General features: G+C 41.7%; 1 protein-coding gene across 1 annotated transcript in view; it reads right to left on the minus strand.

Annotated features, from left to right (window-relative positions):
* Positions 1–16,719, minus strand: part of GABRR1 (gamma-aminobutyric acid type A receptor subunit rho1) — a 30,123-nt gene extending 13,404 nt beyond the window's left edge. Inside the window, exons 1-2 of the mRNA XM_083606187.1 lie at positions 16,501–16,719; positions 1,026–1,079 (exon numbers count right to left, since the gene is read on the minus strand). Of these exons, the coding sequence (XP_083462313.1) occupies positions 1,026–1,079; positions 16,501–16,622 (176 nt within the window). The 5' untranslated portion in view covers positions 16,623–16,719. The remainder of the gene's footprint in view (positions 1–1,025; positions 1,080–16,500) is intronic.
* Positions 16,720–21,740: the final 5,021 nt, after the last annotated feature.

A 21,740-nucleotide genomic window follows, 5' to 3' on the forward strand; every position in this document is an offset into this window, starting at 1 on the left:
GGGAAGCAAATTTGGTTGCACAGTCTAGGCGGTCTGAGCTGGATGTTTGCCTGGTTTATTTCGAAAGCAGGGCTGAGGTAATTTGCTGCTCAGGCCCACTGCTTCGATTTCAAGTTTGCAACACGCTGGTTACTTGATATGTTGACAGTGACTTGGTAGTGGTACTCGAGCCTAAATACTTTTGCTCCACTGTAACCATTGGAAATAGACTTGAAACCAAGAGCGCTGCTGGCCAGCTGCTTGTTTTCACCATCGCCAGTATCACCCAGCAGAATGGGAGGAAGAGCTAGCATCTTCCATTGGGTTTCATGCCCCTGGATTTAATTTTGTATAGGAAGCTGCTTTGTACTGAATCAGATCACTGGTCCACCTAACTTAATATCTTCTAACTGGCAGCAGCTCTCCAGTTTCAAACAGGGCTCCATGCCAACCCTTTCTGAAGATGCTAGGAACTTCCTGCGTGCAAAGCAAGTGCTCTACCACCTGCTATTGGTCCCAGACAACAATCATGCCTCCTGAAAACAGCTCAAAGTGACAGGCTTCTGGCATGACTTCTTGCCCAAAGGAGAAGTCTCTCTCTCCTTGCCTCCCCTGTGTGTATGTGTGTTGGCTGATGTAAAGCTAGCAGCATCCAGCAGCTTTGTGTGGATCTCGCCCCTTTTTGAGTCTCTTGTGCCATGTTTACTACAACCTCCTAAGCCCAGGTTATTATACTTAGTTATTAGTAGTGCATAGTTTATGATGCAACAGCATCTAACTTCATGTATATAGTGTGAATAATTGTCTTGTGACTTGAAGCACTAAAACACTTCACGTTGAACTTTGGGCAAAGAGTTTTCCTCACTGTCAAGTCTGAAATAGCTGACAATGGAAAAGAACCAAGATCTTGAAGCTCTGCTAGTTACACTGGCATGGGTGTGATCTGAAAACTTTATCAGTACTGACTTCTGCTGAGGGTAGGGGTGGTTACAAAGGAGAGAAGGCATAGGAAAGGACGTTGGCCTGTTCCATTTTTAGTAGCATACCTGCCTTGCTTGTGTGATTCTCCATGTGTTTCTCTTCTCTGTCTTTGAGGCCGACTATGAACAAAAACAAAAAATGATAGGTTGCGTATGTTCACAATCTTCTAGAAAGTTACGTTGATATCTTCCTAGGGCAAATCACATATTTCATCCTTGACACACTATATTGACACATGAGATTAACTTTTCCTTTTTTCCATTTTATGAATATAAATTTTATTATCATAAGCACTAAATACAAAAATCCATTATTAAATTAATTTGTCTATACAGAAATGTTATATAAATGTTGGATACTGTGCAAAGACATTCAACATTTTTCAATATAAGACAACCCAAGGTTTTATTTTAATTTATAAAATAATCATAGTTCTAAAAAGAGATTATTTTAGCCAGCCAAATTTAATGTGCAACTAGACCTCAAATATATTTAAATCTATGTCTGCTTCAATAAACTATATGCATTTGTTGCCTCCTGCATCCTTACATTCCAATACAGTATGATATAAACAAGCCTCACATTTCAATGAATCATCTTGCTGTCAGCCTTCCCTAATCCTTATTATATTTGTAAGGTTGTGCATTTGAACCATATCTCAGAACTTGGTTAGCCAATTTTCTTTTTCTGGAGGATCTTATTCTTGCCCCACTCCACATGCTTGACATCTAGGGATGATCCATACCTTACATTTAATGCACATCCAACAGCACATAACTTCACCCAAAGAAACATAGAAACTGCAATTTGTTAAGGATTCTGGGAATTGTACTCCTGTGAGATGGGAACTACAGTTCCCAGGACTTTTGGGGGGAAAGTCATGTGCTTTAAAGTCAGGGTGACATAAGAAGGTGAAGGATAATTTATTCATCTTCCTGTAACGCGACTTCCTTGATGTATCCAAACAATATTACTGCATTAGAGGATCTTGATGCAGTTCGTATTCCACCGTTTTGCTTATTTCCATTAATATTTGGTGCCAATATGATCTGCTCTATGAAGATGACCAGAGAATATGGAAAATTTGATAGACTGACACCTCCAGCATAAGCTACTAACATTGGGGTATGTTCTATTTAATCTTTTTTGAGGGGGAATCTCACTCCCAAAATTTTTTTTAACTTGCAGTGTGAAACTTAGATGATTGGCCTGCAGAACAGGGAAAAGTAAAGTATCAGAGGCAGGAGGTTGTAAAATTACACACAACCCCTGGGTAATGCTCATGGAACAAAGGATAAACATCTGCTAGAGTCAAGTTCTCATAGCCTTTACTCAGTGTTTGAATCCTGCAGGGATGGGAGACAGGTGAAGCTATCGTTTTCCAATTCCCTCCACCCCAGTCACTGTTTTTAGAAGGCTACAGGAGCATTTTTTTCTTGCTAAAATGGATGGGTTTTAACAAGGGTCTTAAATAGAGGGTCTTGTTAAGAGCTCCCTGCCTTTCTCCCTATAATTTGAGCTCTGCAGAACATGAGACAATAACATTGTGAGTGAACTCATAGTAACACTTTAGTAGCAACAACAACAGCAGTGCTCAAAATAATTCTTCAGACATTTTAAGCCACATTTTAAAACAATTTGATTATCTTCCAGGTAGACTAGAACACCAAATGGCACAGGTTTTTCTCAGGTCAATCTCCATGGTTCAGGTGCAGACTAACAATGTCATAAGACCCTGGCCAATAGGAGGCGTTCTCTGTTTCCACACAAGCCAAATGCATTTCAGAATGTGTCACAAAATGCAAGACAGCTTTTAACTGTTCCACTGAAAGGCACTTTCAAAACACCAAAAGAACAATGTACCAACAATATGAAGATGACGGTGTGGGTGCACTGACCAAAAAAATGTGTCTGCAGAAGACAGTGAATGCACTTTATGGCCATGTGTGCATACACACTCAGTGTTGTTGAAAGTGGTGTACTCAGAGTGGTGCAACATCCCATCCAGTACATTACCCTGACAATACTGAACCCACCTATTTGTGACACAGTGGCTGAAGTAGGCTCTGTCGAGCCAGGTGCTGCCATCAAAATCTAGTTAACTCAAGGGACTCCCTGGAGTCAAAGATGCACAGTGCATTCTGGGGAAATATATGACCTAGAGAGACACTTCAGGTCATTTGATGTACTCTGACAGTTGCCGACTTCTTTCAGGTCGGGCCCCTTCCAACAGAGGATCTTCTAAATTAGCACACTTGTGGGGGGCAAAGCAAGCAAAGTAAGCTTTTAAACATGTAAAATCCAGGCTTAATGAATGAAAAATGATGCATCATGTTAGCAGACTCATTTGCTAATCTCTCCTCTTGTCTCTGCCAATTCAGGTGCACTTTGCATTGTCTTATGTAAGCACACATACACACTAAAAAAACACACTAACAAAGGAAATTCATTATCAAAATAGCTTTTGGTAATAACAGAAAGCAACTAAAAGCAGGCGAAGGCTAGTCTATATTCTTTTCTTAGGGAATTTGATGAGCTAATGCGTGAAATTTGGCTAGCAAAATAGACTCAGAAAGCAGACAAGTGTTGGGGCATGAACTTTTAACATACCCCCCCTTAGAATTAACTGTGCAGAATGTTATAATAATCACAAAAGAAGATTTTTTAAAATGTTAAAGTCACTTTGTTATGCAAAACTAACGAAGCATTATTATCCCTCATCAAGAAACACATACTGAAACATGCTTACAACATGCTATTTCTGCAACTTATGAGAATTGTTTTATTATTTCTGCTTTAAGTTCTGTGACATGCTTTTATATCATCTCATTTTTGTAAACCACCCCATGTCTATTTTTGGTGGAGGGCAATATAGAAATCTCTTAATAATAAAAAATTCACAGATACACACATAGTTAGTCTGCACACATCTCTCTATGCTGTAGAGCCTATAGCCTATAGTGGTGGCCAAACTTGGCCCTTCAGCTGTTTTTGGACTACAACTCCCATCATCCCTAGCTAACAGGACCAGTCATCAAGGATGATGGGAATTGTAGTCCCAAAACAGCTGGAGGGCCAAGTTTGGCCACCACTGGCCTATAGGATTGTAAGGCTCTGAAAGCCAAGCATCATTCAATGCCAATTCCTTTACTGAACCAGGCTCTTCATTGCCAAACATCTGTAACTCTTCAACCCATCTAATCCAGATTAATAGTGTACCATAAAAAGAAAGCAAAAAGGTTCAAAGTGTAATGTGCCAACCGATACCTTGGAGGTGAAGGGAGGTCAGTAGAACAAATATAGATGACTCAAGCAAGTGAACTAAGCTGCAGGGGAACTGAAAACCTTCCAAATGCAGCAGTAAAAAACAAGCATTGCCTCTTGACTTCTGATACCCTTGGACAGGATACCCACTTGGACAGCCCACTGGCAGCAAAAAAATGTCCTTTACAGCATGTAACAACAAGCTGTTTTTTAAATTTCCCACAATGCCCAGGAGCAAATGTTACATTGGTTGCTCTCGGGCATCGTGGGACATTTAAAACCATGACTCATAGTTGACTGCCATTGCCACCAGCAGGTCAGCTGTGGCTGGAAGAGGTGGGGGACCCATGTAATAATAATTAAATGTAGGAGGGGTTTCATAGAAAGCACTTTCCTAAGGGTTCTCAAACCTGGAACTGATCCTGGATTGTCCATATTGACACCATTATTGGGTGGGATTCAATCACAGATCGGCAAATTCAGGTTGCACTCTTGTGCAACAAACACAACCTGCCCCTCAGCAGATTTTTTTGCAATAAGGAAAGTGACAGGAAAATGTGCTGGAAAGTGTGGTAGAACATTTGCTTCATGCAAACAAATCAGAATGAATGCTTAATACACAGGCAACATCTAACCTCTCTGAAAATTTGTGGGAACAAATCAGGATAAATGCTCAATCAACGGAAACCCTGGAACAAAACCCTGAGTGCAAATGTAGCAACTCAGAACAGACAAGCAAAGCTATGCACCTAGTGAGCTGTCATAGTATCTAAATACTCTGTTCTTACATTTGTAGAGGAATTAATAATTTTACTACCTGGTTGTTTACAGTGTGAGGGGAAGGAACCAGTGCAGTCATGTTAAAATGGAATTCTAAACTGCTTCCTCATACATTTTTCCTTCATTTAGCTCTCCCTGCTATTCTCTGCACTAGAAAGAAACTGAATTCTTTGATCATTCTACATTTCTTAGACGATAAAATGCAATCAGACAATTCCCAGGAACAAAACTGAAGGAGAAAACAAAAACACGAAGACAATGCCTCAGTAGTTAGAAGTCTGTGTGCAAGATGTTTCACTTCAGATTGGAGATGGAGGCCCACATACTTAACACTTCTCCAGATAAACAAATTACAATAAAATTGTCATTGCACACAGAAATCCTGCGCCTCAATGTCACATCTGCCCTATCCATTTAAAGCAGTATCATGCCACATTAAATACGGTAGTCACTGCTTCCCCCAAAGAATCCTGGGGTGTGTAGTTTGTTAAGGGTGTTGAGAGTTGATAGGAGACCTTCACAGAGCTACAAGAGTTCCCTGGGAATAGGATTGGATTGTTAGTCTACCCAGGGAATTTGTTACAAAGTGAAGAAGTTCCTAGTTTTCATCAGGGTTGTAGTGCACAGAGAGGGGAGTTGTAACCAGTTCCTACGAAGCTATGATCCTGTTTAGAATTCCTCCCCCTGCCCCAGCCCCAGTGTGCAGGAGGTTGGGCGGCCAATTAGCTTTAGAAAAAGTGTCAAAGAGGGGCTTAGCAGCGGCTTAACACCTGCCAATGGTGCCTGTAGAACCTGTGACCAAGCTGAATGCAATTCTGCAGTCAGATTTTGGCCTGCCAGGTGCCTTAAAAACTACCTTTCACGGGCTTCCCCTCCCCTGCACATCCCAGTATCCCTGCTATTATAATAGCTCTGCACCCGCATGTCTGAGTGGTGTTGGAGGGTTAGTGCTCCCATCTCTTATCCGAGTCTATTCCCACTCCTCACTCATCCTGACTAGCAAATTAAATTTTTGTCTGTTTTCCACTCAGCCACTAATATAAATTATTCCCAGAAAGGGAAATCTGGATCAGAGTCTGGGTGTGGGGTCACATCTACACCACACATTGAAAGCACATTTAAAACATAATGCTTCTCCCAATTTATCTTGAGAACTGTAGTTTACCCCTAACAAGGCTACAGTTCCCAGCACCTGTAACAAACTACAGTTCCCAGGATCCTTTGAGAGGAAGCCATGTATGGCATGGATATGACCAAAGAGTTAGGAGGTTTGCTGTGAGCTCTAGCCCTGATCCAAATACCCACAAAGTTTGTTTGATTTGTCCAAAGAAACAGGTGGTCAGGAGTTCCAGCCATGAAACTCCCATGTCCTATCTAGTATAGCTTTCATACTCGTTCTTCAGGAGGCACAATAGTGTGCTCTGCAGAAAGCAGTAGCATAAAAACCCTCCCTGAGTTTCTTAGACATAGTAAGCCTTGCTCTGTTATGCCTGAAAGGGGAATGCAAACACAAGTATGGGGCATGGCAGGGGGGTGCACATACTAGCCCTGTCCCCAACATGCTTCCCCCATGCATGTTGCGTGTAAAGGTATGAAGGGTATTTTTCATGCGTGTTCACGTGAACATGCTTTGAAGTCTCTGTGTGGTTAGGACCCCTGTTCAATATGGGAAGGTCAGGGGTGGGGGAGCAGACAGGAACATTGGGGGCAGGGGCTACTTGTGTTTATATGCACAGTTCAGGCATAGAGTATGACATAATGTTGTGAGCTAGCTTTTTAGTTATTATGGGGTTTGCATCTTGTATTTTGCTCATCTGACAAGAGGGTAGATTGTGACTTATTTAAACAAAGACTGACCATGTGAACTCATCAAGGATTAGTGGAGCCTAGAGAAGGGATGTACTGAAAGAAGCATTTCTTAACTGTTCTTGATTTCTCCTCACATAACAGTAAAATCAGGTTGCACAATTAAGAAATTGGACTCTCTCTTTTTGTAAGGAAAGTGACAGGAGGGTGCACTGGAGACTGTAGGATAACAATTCATTGATGTGACATCATATAATAGCGTCTTTGCAAATTAATCAGAATGAATGCTGAATGAATTCATTCCAGAATGAATGTTGGTGTGTATAACCTCCCTGCAAACTTTGTGCAAAGTAATCAAGATGAATGCTTAATGAACAAGTTGCCTGGAAGCAGCCAAAGAAAGTAAATAGAAGTAAATAGGATACTAGTTTAGCACCTCAAGTCTAGGGATCAACTTAAGTTGTAGTGATGCAGTACTTGTGCCCAGTGGCTGCGAGGCCAGGTCTATCTGGTAAGATGTGCGGGAGCATTAGACCTGGTGTCTGGGAGAAGTAAGGCCAGATCTATCCATTAATCTTGAGCTATTGCAGATGACATGGAAAAGGTTGACATGCCAGAAGCAAAAGGCAAACCAGATTGGTACAATGTACCATATTTGCATGTACAGCTATCCCACCAAGGACTGAGGGGTCAGTTGCTGTGCCCAGCCTTTGGTTTGTTCTCTAGAGCCATTATGAAGCAACAGTCTGCCCCCATGCACTTGGCAGAACACCACTATGTTGAGCTGTTGCTCAATACATTACTTATGAAACAGGACCATTGCAATATTGAAACAAGTGGCATCATATTGCATGTTCCAACATGGGGAACCTGAGGGGACTTCTAGATGGGGCAAGGTTACTATTGTAAAAGGATAGTTCTGCTATTGCAAACTGCTAGTTGGTAACATTTCTTTCTTTCTTTCTTTCTTTCTTTCTTTCTTTCTTTCTTTCTTTCTTTCTTTCTTTCTACAGTTTTGGGGTTTTCCTGGAATGGGCAAATCTGATAAGGGTTGGGGGGGGAGAGATATGGGATGCCATTTTGATGCCAGAAACGTCATGTAGATGCTGTAAAAAAAATATGCATGTGCGAGGTGTGCCTACCCCACAATAAACACCCATCTGGAACATAGCTGTCAAGTGTCCCTTATTTGAAGGGACAGTCCCTTATTCCAGCGCCATGTCCTGCTGCTGTCCCTTATTGATGGATGTCCCTTAAATGTCCCTTAAATGATGTCCCTTAAATTTCAAAGGAAGCAGCTCCTCTCTCTCCCTCCCTGCTGGCCAGGGAGGAGGGAGGCTCCAGCTGTGTTGCTTGGCTGTGTTGCTCACCCAATAAGAAGTCTAAGAACGACTGGGGGAGTGGAGCTTGCATGCCTTGTGTGGGGCTTGTTAATGCAAGCTGAGGGGGTTTTTGAATGCTGGATGCCATTTTGTTGCATGTGCTGCTGCAAACTTTGCAGTGCAAAGCCAGGCTGCGGAGCCATCTTAAGTTGAGGCTGCATAGGCCTTGTGGTGCATGTGATTCAGATTCTATTCAGTTGAACCTCTGGTTACAAAGTTGGTTGGACAGTGTTCTCGAAGCTACCCAGCATGAGTTTGACCAGACTGCAGGAGGACAGGAAGACTGGAGTGCCTGGAACAGGTGAGGCTGCAGGTCCTTTATTTTGGCTGCTAGTCCCTTATTTTCAAGGCTGCTGGTCCCTTATTTTCAAATCTGTAAGTTGACAGCTATGATCTGGAAGCACCCTCAATCGTAGGTATTTCAACCAATTAGAGAAAAACTTAGGTTTTTGTTCATGGTCCAGTTGCAGGAAAGGTAAAGGGGATCAGGTGTTTTTTTTGTTGGTTTTTTTTTACAAGTGAATAGACAGCTTTACTGCTGGGCTTTGTTCATACATGTGGGGGAAAAACACTTCCACATTAGGTTATCCTCCCCAAAACCCAACCCACCAAAAACTGTTGGATTCCCTCTCCCCAAATTTCATCTGCATTCTGCCCAATGCTGGGCATGGGCATAGCCAAGTAAATAAAATAAAGTAAATAAAAATACTTAAATAACTGACCAGTTGCATTGCGGACAGCTTAGTTGTGCCCTCCTCCCAACATAAGGCCTGTCCCCCGTAACATAAACCCTGGCCTCAGGGCGCATTCGACTTTGAGAATTTTTGGTTTTAAGCACTGGCAATACTAGGACTGAAAAGGTCTAAAGAGGTGATGAGAAGGAAAAGAAATGTCCACAACTCCAGGATTCTGTGTTACAAGTGATAGTTACTTAATAAAGTGGAAGTTACAAGCACTTTAAGAAACAATCGTTCTTAAATCCTGGTGCAATCATCACTTCCCTATCAGGGAGAACATATTTTTTCAGTCTTCCAAAAGTGTAACTATGGTACAAATAGAACGTGAAGGTATTATTTTACTTTAATTAAATCACTACCTTAAAAGAAGTTATTGAATAATTTCCCCACTGTTAATCAGAAATAATATTAGGGTTGCTCTTGAGGCCTTTTCTGAATTAGCAAAGGATAGCTGCACATGAAAAGGGAACTGAAATTCTGAGGTGTGCTTCACTTTTGCACAAGGAACTGCACAATCTCTTGCAAGTTCTTTACAGTGACTCCAGTACTGCTGCCAAGCTTCTTTCTTCTGGATCCTATCCTGTGAGCCTAACTTTCAGTTTTGCACACCACAATGAAAGGGTGTTGCAAAAGGTGCTTGATGAGCGAATAACTTCAAATAGCTCAGTCAAGCAATGCAAGATGTACAGCAGAGGAAGGCAAAAAGTAAGCAACACAATATTGACAACTATCTTTCTGAATGACATAAAACTTTCCTCCCCCACCCACCCCAGTTCTGATAAAAGTTGATAAAAAAATCCAATCAGAGAGAGAGAGAGAGAGAGAGAGAGAATGTTGGCAGGAGGAAAGACAGATGGACAGGTCCTCTCACTAGAGATGGAGAGATGCATTAGGGTGAATTCAAGAAGCGGGAAGATGGTGACAGTGGAAAGATGCTTAGGTTGTGCAAGTGGTAGAAAGAAGAAATTATCATCAGCATCTTTGATTTCTCAGGGCAGTTTACATAGATGATAGTTAAAAACACAAAACAACAGGTACATTTAGAAAAAGACTGAAACCCTAACAAGAGGACATTCATGGTAAAGACCCACTTGTCCAGCTGTGAAAGCCTGTTGGAACAAAAATGTCTTCACTTGTTTACAGAAAGTGCAGGAAGTGAGTGGTGGTAGCTTGTTGTATCTCAGCAGGAATGTCACCAAGTAGAAAATGTGGTACATAGGCTAGAGCAAGGATGGCAAAGCTGTGCCCTTCAGTTGTTATTGGGCTGCAGCTTCCATCATTCCTAACCATTTGCCATTCTGAGTGGGGCTGGTGGGAGTTCAAGTCCAACAATAATGTGTTGAAGGCTGCAGGTTTCCATTTCTGGGCTGGAGGAACAAGTAGTTTACCAAGTGCCGTCACAGAGAAAAAATCACAAGGGGAAGAAGGAGTTAATAATAAACTCAACCTACAAAAAGTAAAAGGAAATGGATATCACTTCTCCAGTCTTTCGTAGTGTATATTTCTATTATCTTCTTGGCACCTGTTGAAGACCTTCCTTTCCCAACAATACTTTTAAGTGAAGATCATTTAAAATAAAAAATAAAAATCCCGGTCTGTATCTGTGTTGGACTTGAAATTATTTTAAAGAAATACGTTTATTGCACATATTTTTACTGTTGAATTGCTTTGGGGTAATTCTATGAGAACCAACTCAGAAGGGAAATAATAACTATCAGCAGTAGAGCAAAGAGCTAAGGACAGGGAAGATTAGTAGGTGTGACTGCTGTTAGAAATGATGCAGTAGGAAAATGCAGAGCAGAAAAAAAGGAAGACGATAAAACGAGAGGTAAAAATAGATTAAATCTGGGTCACAGTGGGATTCTAGTTGGCAGCACAGGAACTAAGTGGGACTGCTCTGTGGCAGTGGGAGTCCCCCCTCCCCCCCCACTTCACCTTCCTCCCCTTTGGCAGGCTTTCCAGCCTGTGCATGTAAAAGAATTCATTTCAGAACCCCTCTAGCCCTTCTTTAAGGCAAATCCCCATCCTTATTCCTATCCTAGCTTGAGCCAAGATTGTACGCAGGAAGTTGCAATGGTGGAAAATTTTCATGATCACTGCAAAGCAGCCTCCGTTCCAGTTACACCTTAGTTGTCACCCATTAACTGTTCTGCCTCACCCAGTCATTTATATAAGATGTCCACCTGTGGGTGCAGTAAAAGAAGAAAACCCAGTCAAAAGGAGGCTCTGCTCCTGTTTGGAAATTCAGGAAGCTCTATTAGAAAAATAACTGGGTTGCCTCCAGAGCGTCAGTACTTTTTGCAATTCAAATTGCAAAAAGAAGGAATTCAACTGTATACCACAAGGTTAGATTTGAGCAAATAAAGTGGATCAGGGTGTTCTGGCACAACAAATCCATCTTTATTTAAAGGACTTTTTGCAGTTAGGCAAGTGACAAGGAAATGCAAAGTGTGGGATAGAAGACTGATCAACAGGGAGCCATATAACCATAGTGGCAAGCAAATCAGAATGAATGCTCGTTGGCATATAGCCTCCCCACAAATCAGAACAAATGCTCGATAAGGACTGTACATGGTATAACTTCCATGTAAGCTTTGTGCAAGCAGATCAGGATGTGCAAGCTCAATAAACATGTCATCTGGAGGAACTAAGGATCAGAAAATGTTTTGATCTCTCATTGGCTGTGATAGCTGGGGTTGGTGGGTATTGGAGTCCAACAAGAACTGGAAGGGTAGAGGTTCCTCCCTCCTGAGACAGACAGTGGTGTGTGGGACACAATTTACAGAGCAGAAAAGGTGTTTGGGCAGAGGGTGCTGAACCACTTTGTGCCCCAACACAACCTGTCTTCTGATGTCACTTTTCCATCAGCCAGGCATGGATAATGATACTGAACCTACTTGAGAGACAACACTGTTATTTAAGTGAGAAAAAATTATATTTACTTAAGCCAAGGGTCATTAGCCTTTGTAGTAACTTGGTTTAGTTATTTCACCACATCTATACCATTTGTACCAACTTTATCCAAGGCCAAAAAAACCCTATACCTGGGAGTAAGTCCCATTGAACTTGGGGGAAGGGGGAGTTGCTTCTGAGAAGGCAGTGCACACACAAGGAAAATAAGATATTTAAGGCCCTAGATATAATCATTGCCTTATTTCTCAGTGCTGGGAACATACAAACTCCAACAAAATTGGGACAGGGCAGATTAGATTCCCATAGGAGCACAGGCAGAAGGATCAACTTCAAGACTGAGCCCACAGTGGAGTCTGGAAGAAGCAGACTCCTGATTACTAGCAGTAATCCTGAGCAAGCAGCAAGAGCAAGAGACTGACAAGCAAAGGCAGTGTAATTCAAAAGGTCAATAATAGTAATCAGGAAGTAATGGTGACCAGAGATATATATATTTCAGGACCCTGGACAGGACCCCGAGATAAGATAACTCCAACAAGTGCTGTGCAGGAACTGAGCTGTTCTATTGGCCCTGACTACCCTTCCCAGGACTCCTACAGCTTCAGCCCTCTGTCCTGGAGTCTGATACACTGCCGTCTCTCCATTCTTTTTAATTGAGCACACTACCTTTTGTGGTGAACGTTCTCAGTGGCATTTGAGGCCCTTAAAGGCAATGATTCTGGCTTCACGATGGGGTCCAGCTTGGAAGCTGCAGTGACTGGTGGTCCTAGCTCAGGGGTCTCCAGTCCAAGCATGTCTGATTCTGAAGGTCTCTGCTTACTGGACTTGGTCTAGCACCTGTGGGTTGTGCTACTGCCTCTTCTGACCCTCCTGATTCATCCCCCCTCAAAATCAGTGTCCACGTTGGTGCTGGCCATCTAGATGATGATGGCAGGCACCTCTGCACACTCAGGAACCTTGCCTTTGCATGTTTCCTTACTGCATGGTGAGCTTCCTACTCATTTACACTTGTAGGCATACACTTGTTTCAGATGTTGAAACAAATAGCCATAAGTCAGAGACAGCCTGTTGCTGAGGTGCTTCCCTACCCCTACTTAAAGGCCAACCTTATCCCACTGATGGCTTTATATTGGTTTTAGTTGTTATCTCTATGCTGGATTTTCCATGTATTTTTTTTTTGTTTTTTTTTCTGGAATGGGCTGAAACATCTGGCAGGTACCAGGTTGGCAAAAGCTGTAAATAATAGTTGAATAGTTTTGGCGTCTTCTCATGGGAACACTAGCTAGAATGGGACAATTTAAGTACATCAAATTAGAATTAACTGAAGAAAAGCATCCTTATGGTGGGGCTGTCCATGGAACTCATGTTTTTTCTAGAAACCAGAGGCAAAGTTGAAAAGAACTGCAAAAATAAAAATCTTTTGGGGCAAAATTATGTTGGGTGGTGATGTTTTTTAAAATGTCACTATCAGAAAAGAAAAGGGCAAGGCCACAGTCACGATACATTGTTGTCAGTAAAATTTGTTTCAAACACAATATTGAAAGGAAACCAAAAGCAAAATTAGGAAGTATTGTACAAGCAGCTCCCATTTTGTGCACGTTCAATGTATCTACAATTGTGCATGTGCGCACAGTGTTTGGCACCAGAAATGGGGAAGGGCGGGACAGGCTTATGCGCAATAACACTTGGAGGGCCACAGGTTTCCCATCCCTGCCCTAAGAAAATAAAAGTAGCTTTATTATATTAGGAATTGGAAAGTAGGCACCCTGTCTCCACCCATTACCTGATCCAGTGTGAACAATCCCTTTTCCAGGGTCTGCGAGAACTTTCCAAAAGCAATGTCCTGATTTCAGTACATCAGGTATCAGTATCAGCACCACATTGGGTCCTGGCCCCCCACCGCCGCCCACTCCAACAGAACATTCCCATTTCATGAAGGAATGCTTTTTATCAGTAAAAACAGCCTCCCTGTTGGAAGCCAAATCCTGATCTACCCTTAGTCTTCATGCATCATATTACGATGTACATATTTGGTTGATGATTTACAAATCTAGGCTTCCTAATTTTCTTTTGATGGGCCAGGCATATTTAGCAAGTCCCATGCATGAGGTGTGGGTGTGAAACAAGTCTGCTAGAATTGTTTTAACCAGTACTTTATTCTGTGGAATATATAAGATTCTCATCTCTCTGTTTTTCTTATTTGTTTTCTTGCTCTGGACTGTTACTAGACAACCTATCTGTAATTTTTGATGTGCTCTTAGGTCCAGTTTGCCCAGTCTCCTGCAGAGCACGGGAGAAAGTACAAGCTGTCCCCTCCTGTGTCTAGTTTCTCTGCCCAGACTATATCAGGTGCATGTCATTCCAATATGCAACCAGTTAATAGAATCTTTCAGAACTCCTGGAATAAACACAGGGCACCTGATGAGTCCTTTATGTCTTGCCAATTGGCTGTTGGGCCAACAATTACTGCTTTCTTTCACAGACTTCTGTAGCTTTCCATTTCTTTTCTGTGCTCCCACATGCCATGGAAAACAATTTGAAATGGAAATTAGCGTGATTGAGATCGATGTCAGCTGCAGCATACACAAAAGTATGATTATTGGAAAGCATGAACCGGATCAGGCAATTTAAGCATCAATATATCTTCCAACATTTCAGAGGAGAACATAAGGACAGCGATTTATGTCCTTGAAGGCCTGTCCTAGGCCAGGTGGTGGTGGTGTATGTGTTTGAAAAGCAAATATTAAGCAAATAACCACTAAATTATAACACACACCCTTTTCACATCATAGATCACTGCCTGACAGTGCAATATTAAACCTGCCTACCCAGAAGTAAGTCCTGTTGAATTCAATGAGGCTACTTCCAGGTAAGCAGCATTAGAACTGCACCCTAAGTGTCTTTGCCACACACGTTTCTGAAGGTTTGGCTCCACTCGCTTACATTAATCTATTTGGCAGTAAATATTAGCAAAGGTCACTTTTCTTTAGTATCTGTGGCAATTTATCAATTTAATCATTCAGCTGTGAATTTTATCTCCTTTACCTATTTAGATACCAGCCCTGAAAGCATTTCATAGGCTTGGATCCGAATATAATTTATGGGAGTTCATAGAAGAATAGTTATTCCCCTGTGTAGGCCCCTGAAAAGCCTCTTCGGAGTGTCAGGGGTCCTTCCACTGCGAGATGATGGCTATGGCCTGCCCCCAAAGCCAGAGGTGTTACTGCTTCTGAATACCAGTTGCTAGAAGCCGCAGAAGGTGAGACTGCTCTCCTGCTCAGACCTTGCTTGCCAGTTTCCCACAGGCGTCTGGTTGGCCATTGTGACAACAGGATGCTGGACTAGATGGGCCATTGGCCTGAAACAGCAGGCTCTTCTTGTGTGATCACATGTTCAAGAGGTTGCTACAGGAGGGGGCTATTGACCCTGACATCAGGCAGAGTTCTTCATATAGGTCAATTCCCTCTACCCCAAAACCCCCAAGCCCACCCCACACTGTTCAGGTTGTGCCCTCCTGGCCTTCTGGAGAGGCTTTCCATGGGGTGTAGAGGGGACTTTCCTTTCACAAACTTCCTTAAATTAACTTATCTTAGGATATAAATTATTAACATAAATATTGATACTGTAGTAATAGTTTTGAAACTGAACCGCTTGGCCTTCCTAAATCAGTGGAGTTATATTGCTTTAAAAATGTTAGATTCTCCCCACCAAAAACACGCTCAACTCTTTTAATTATAATCATTTTCACAGCTTATGCTGAAATAATATGTAAAACTGGTTTTTAAAATTAAGAGACTTATGGCTATCTTACTTAGCATATGTCTTAGATAACAGTTTTTGTAATGAAAACTACAATGTCACAGTCTCTGATCTAATCTGCACAAGCACTTAACCTGCTCGCCCACAGTAAAATGTTGAACTGGGCAACTGGCATTTAATATTAGAAATACTGAACAGATAAAAATATATGGACCATCAGTATCCCTTCTGATCTCCAACAACTGTATGTTTTCTCATTATATCAGCCCAAGAAAAATAACACATCCTCATTGTAGAAATAAGCAGATCAGGAATCTAGAGGGAATTTTAAAACTTCTCCTATTTTTCCACAACAGTTTGCCGTCCGATTTGACTTATTTCCACTTCAAAACACTAATACAATATAAGTAAATATTAATAATTATAATGGGCATATACATAGAAAGTTGAATGCATGACACTCAAAGAAGATTATCATGGCTGTTTTAAACAACATACCTCTTTATGTGTTGGGTATGTATTCAAAATTTGAAACTGAAAAACATTAGAATCTGTCTGTAAATTTCTTGTAAAATATCTATATCTATATCTAGTCACAGTCCTTCAGTAACATCAATACATTGATTAAAATATTGATTAATAAATGCCAGTTAAACTCCTCCTGCTTCTCTTCCCTAAAGCTAGAAAGCCATAGTAAATTGAATTTTCATTTGTTCATCTGGTATGTTGAGTTGTAAAAATGCACAACACTAAATGAAAAGGGAGCAACACAAAGCATTAAAAGCAAAAAACAGAAGATCTCTTGTACAAATGTGAGGCAGCTAGTTTGACCCATTACGGCCGTTTTGTTCATCTGAAATACTGCATCATCTCTCGCCCTGCAGGTTGACAGTTCAACTCACCTGCCTTTCTTGTAGACTTCGTGAATTTCTTTCCCTTGCCAGTGAGCTCTGCATTCTGTGGACAAAACCCATGCCCAAAACAGCAAGAAAATGCTAAACTGCATTTTATGAACAGTCAACATGATATCCTCTGGTCTTATGTCCGGAAATAGTCCACAAAAGAAGAAGAAAACCAAAATGAAGATCCTTTTTCTCTTTTTAAGACATTATCAGTCTGTTCATTATTGAAAGGATGTTTACTCATACGAAAAATCATCCCACAGTATTTAATCTGGACAGTGGGGAAAGCAATTTCCACTAAACCTATAAATCCCTCTACGTCAGATGGCAGGGATTTTCAAACAGTGTAGAATTCATGGATCTGCACAGAACAATTATTCTTTTTCGCTTGAAACAGGCTATTGTACAAATTGGTTTAAAGTGAAGCATTTCAGGTATTTTAGAAAATGATATTTGTCATTCCCCTCTTGGAAAGCCAGGATTGTCCGGCTGTTCAGAGGCTGTCTAGCATAGCAGTTTAAACAGAAGGGAGGGTAACAGGAGCACCTGTTGAGATGTCTTTGTGTACCAGCACTGATTTTAACTAGCAGCCATTCTGAGGTGCATGATATACCATCACTTCATTTTTGCTGCTTTACTGTATGCGTGAAATATACTATTTTGATCTGGTAGCACTCCGTCCTTGTTGTGTCTGGAGATGCCATTATTGATGTGCTTCAAGGAACGTGCAGGGCTTGAGACTTATGCTTTATTGCTGACTGTGTGCCAGGGTGCCTGGATATAGGAAGCATCCAATTATAAGGTGATAAAAGGTCTGCACAGAGTGAATTTCAAATCATCTCCAGAGCTGGATATTTATAAGCTAATCATAGCTTACTATTCTCATCTCAACAAAGTAGGAAATCTAATAGGAAAAGAAAGTGATAAAGAGTTTTCACAGGCTCGGGTAGTATTGTTGCCAGTATTTGGCAGTTCATGAAAAGGGTATGGATGCTAACAAAGGATTTAGAAAACTCAGCACTATTTGGGTGGGGATTCCCTCCCTGCTGTCAGTGCTGCCCATTCACTTGCCCCTCTCCATTTGAGCCCAGTCCATGCACTGTCCAGAGGTAACAGACATGGCAAGAAGATGGTGCTGCTGCATTTCCTTGTTCCTGCTGCTGCTCACTTTGTTAAAGGGGACAAGTGAACAGACAATAACAGTAAGGAGGAGCATCAGCAGAGCCAGCGGGATCCAGGGGTTGGGAGTGGGCCTCCTTCTGGGGTGTGAACCGTGGCCCATGCCCAACAATGCTGACCTCTGATGCTAACCCCAAGATAGCTGCACCTGTTGTTCCTTTCCCAATAAGGCACAGAAAATTCCAAACCCCGGAGATGGAATATGCAGTGGAAGGGAGATCAGCATCCCAAACCTTACTGGTTGCATTTGCCATGGTGGAAAGGGTGTTTGCAGCAACTCCAGACTGTCACAGTTGAAGGGCCCAGGTCAGTAGCAGCTTGCCTTCAAGGTGCCAGATTTTGGAAAGACTTTAAAGGGCCAACAATATCATATTAGTATTGCAAAGGCTGACACGTTGTGTTATCAGAGAAACTGAGCCCCAAACATCACATTTTGCATGGTCTTACAAATACAAACAACTATGCAGCAATGTAATTTGACTTCATTACACACCTTCCCCCCCCCTTTTGTTGTTGCTGCTTGCATTTATATCTTACCCTTTTCTCCAAGGAACCCAAGGTGGCATACATGGTTATTCCTTCTTCATTTAATCCCCACAACAACCCTGTAAGGTAGGTTCAGCTGAGAGGCAGTGACTGGCCCAAGGTTACCTAATGAGCTTCATAGTTGAGTGGGGATTTGAACCCTGGTCTTCCAGATCCTAGTCCAACACTCAAACCGAACTGGTTTTCCACATGTCATTAACAAGAACAATTGCATTGCACCTCGACACAATATAATAAGATATGGAGTGTTTAGCCCTACCATCAGATAACAGATGACAGTTACCCAAGAGGCAGACAATGTTTCATCTATTTATTTCTGCTATTTATTTTTAAAAAAATTTAAAATCTAGGTATTTGTGCAACAGTTCAGTGGATCAGTCATCCATTTTCATGGTGGTTTCTGAATGAACACAACAGTCTGATTACTGATATCACTTCCAGTCTTTCACCTTGGCTTTGGTACCATAGTCTCAATTGGTGATATTGAATTTCCAGGTACTGCTGCTGCATCTGATGATTGTTGCACCAATATGCAGATGACACCCAACTCTATCTCTGTTCCATCTGGACCAGGAGAGGCAATTGAGGTGATAGACTGGTACCCAGAGGCACTGATAGACTGGATGTAGGCCAATAAATTGAAGCTGAAAAGACAGAGGTGTCATGGGTCACAAGTTCTTGAGTTCTTGAGTCCAGGAAGTGGGGAAATGTCCTGCCCTGGGTGGGCTTGCACTTCCCTGTAAGGAGCAGGTCCACAGCCCCGGGGATGCTCAAGTGTTCAACCTTAACTGGAGCCTTGTGTGTGTATGTATGTGCATGTGATGTTTCAAATGGCTGGTGGAAAGTGATTCATAAATGAAATAAAAAAACATGATCGAAATGAATAAGATTATACATGATGTGGGTAAAGAGAAAAAGAGATTTTCTGCCACTCTTGACATAATACCAAAACTTATGGACATATGGTGAAGCTAAATGGGAGATTCAGTACAGATAAAAGAAAACACTTTTTCACAAAGTTCATAGTTAAACAATCGAATTTGCTCCAAAAAGAAATAATGGGACTTGAATGGTTTTTAAAGGGATTTATACAAATTCATGAAGGGAAAGACTGCTAGTTATGATGACATTGTTCTATCTCATGTTATAAAGTGTGTAGCCTGCAATTCTCACATGAACTCTGGAGTGCTTCCAGGTTTCATGCCGAGTGTCAGGTTAGCCTGTGAGAAGTGCAGGCTTGTGTGCAAACTGCACACTTCTTAACACTCCACTGTTGGAGGCAATATACCTCTGAATACCAGTCTCTGTGAATTACAGATGGAGAGAGTGCTGTTGTGCTCAGGTCCTGTTTGCAGGCTTCCCATAGGCATCTGGTTGACCAACAGGATGCTGGACTAGATGGGCCTATGGTCTGATCCGGGCAGGGCTCTTCTTATGTTCTCATGACAAGCTGGCTCACTCAGCAGAGCATGAAACTCAGGGTCGTGGCCTTGATCCCCACGTTGAGCAAAAAGATTCCCATATTGCAGGCGATTGGACGAAATGACCCTCATGGTCCCTTCCAACTTGACAATTCTATGAGTCACTCCTTTGTTTTCTTTCTTGCATAGATTGTAAATTCCCTCAGCTTCTTTAGACATGTACTATATAGCTTTGTCCCCCACATGTTAGCAATTTGAAGAGCAGTTTAGTTATAAAAGAACTAATTAAGGTCTCAAGACAGACCTCATGCATGCAGGCAGGAAGAGAGAGAGGTACTCTGTGGGCATTGGCAGATTGAACCCCATTGGGGCCTAGATTTAATGAAAAGCGTGGAGAAGCCAGAGGACCATGTCATATGGATGTGGAGGGAGTATTCTCAGCTTCAGGATTTTATGCCAGGAAATGGGAGTGATAGTATTATTTTTAATATCTCACTTAGAGCAGTCAAATGTCCAAGGCTGGCTTTCTGCTGTTGTGTAGGAATGGAGGAATGGAAAAGCATCACAGGTTCAGATCACCAACCCAATATGCTGCAGCCTTCTGAACAAGCTGCAAGTGAGAGAGAAGCCCGGTAGTAAGCCCTCCTACGAGGGAATTACAGTACATTGAGTCTCGTAATCTTAAAGGCATGCATGGCTGATGTGTACTTGGCATGGAATATTCCTCTCCCCATACAGCCATAACAGAAGGAGAAAGAAATCCAATGTCAAGTACCGTACTTCTTATACCATAAGAATCGCAACCAGATTATCATAAATTTCACAATGAAAATGCTTCTACTACCTGAAATGCTTCTACTACCTACTACATCTATTTCAGCCCCACAGTACTAAGTCCCCAAGCTGGGTACCTCCTGAGAAAAAACCCCTCATAAGGCTCTATCTCCTTTCCCTGAAATGGACAATATATTTTAACATGTCACTGTTGAGATAGTCCACATTTTACATAAGTTACTATTCTTCCATTTCTATGCTCCAGGAAAATTTAATTGGAATCAGCAGTCTCTATATTCATTCTATTTGTGCCTTATTACCTACGTCAGGGATGGGGAATCTCTTACTCTTCACAGGTTGCTTTTGGACACCTATTTGCATCATCCCTGATGCACTGGCCATGCTAGATGGGGTGGATGGGAGTTGGAGTCCAACAATCTCCAGAGGGCCACAGATTCCCCACCTCTGTGAGATTGTTGGACAGGAAAGAGTTTTATCACTGTACTACTGTATCAAACAAACAAACAAACAAACAAACAAACAAACTGTACTACTGTACAGTATTATTACAGGGATATATGTTTGTTTGGTTGTTTGTTTGATACAGTAGTACAGTGATAAAACTCTTTCCTGTTATATTTTGCATCACTTCAGCTTCCTGGTTCTAATTAATCTAAGTTGCTGAGGGAGAAAAACGGCATTATCAGCTCCACATCTTGAGTGAAATGCCATGGGATGCTCAGGTGAAAAACGATACATACGGTATTTTTATAGCCCTAAAAATAAATAAATTCAGTAAAACAACCAGCAGATGGCATTTTTGTAGAAAGAAAATGGTTGAGAGTCTTAACCTAGGATAAGAATATGAAGCAAGCTATCATTTTGAAAATGCTGTGGTATTGTCTCGTTCTGTACTCAACCTTAGCTCCCAGCCCTGGACAGAATAATATTATACGGACAAAAGCTTACAAGGTCAGGAACAATCAAAGCGCTTGAAATGAGGGATGCTATAACAGAGTTGATTCATTTGTTGTCCCACATGGAAATACCTTCCACATCCCCAGCCTGTCTGATACAGTTTTACCAGATTTGTGTGGTCATGGTTTTGGTTTGTTTGTTTTTTTTACTGCTGACATCTGTATCCTGACCTTCATTTAAAGCCGCCCCCCCCCCCCCCGTTATTGGGTGAGGGATGCCATAATGATATCTGCACAGCTGCAAGCAGATTCAAAACCATTGTTGGCTGTTTGAGGGGCTTTCCAGTGGTAAATGGGGATAGTCAGAGGCTACATTAAAATAGAGTGAAACCAGGGGTATCTC

Source organism: Podarcis filfolensis (assembly GCF_964270895.1).
Source record: "Podarcis filfolensis genome assembly, chromosome: 3".
NCBI lineage: Eukaryota > Metazoa > Chordata > Lepidosauria > Squamata > Lacertidae > Podarcis > Podarcis filfolensis.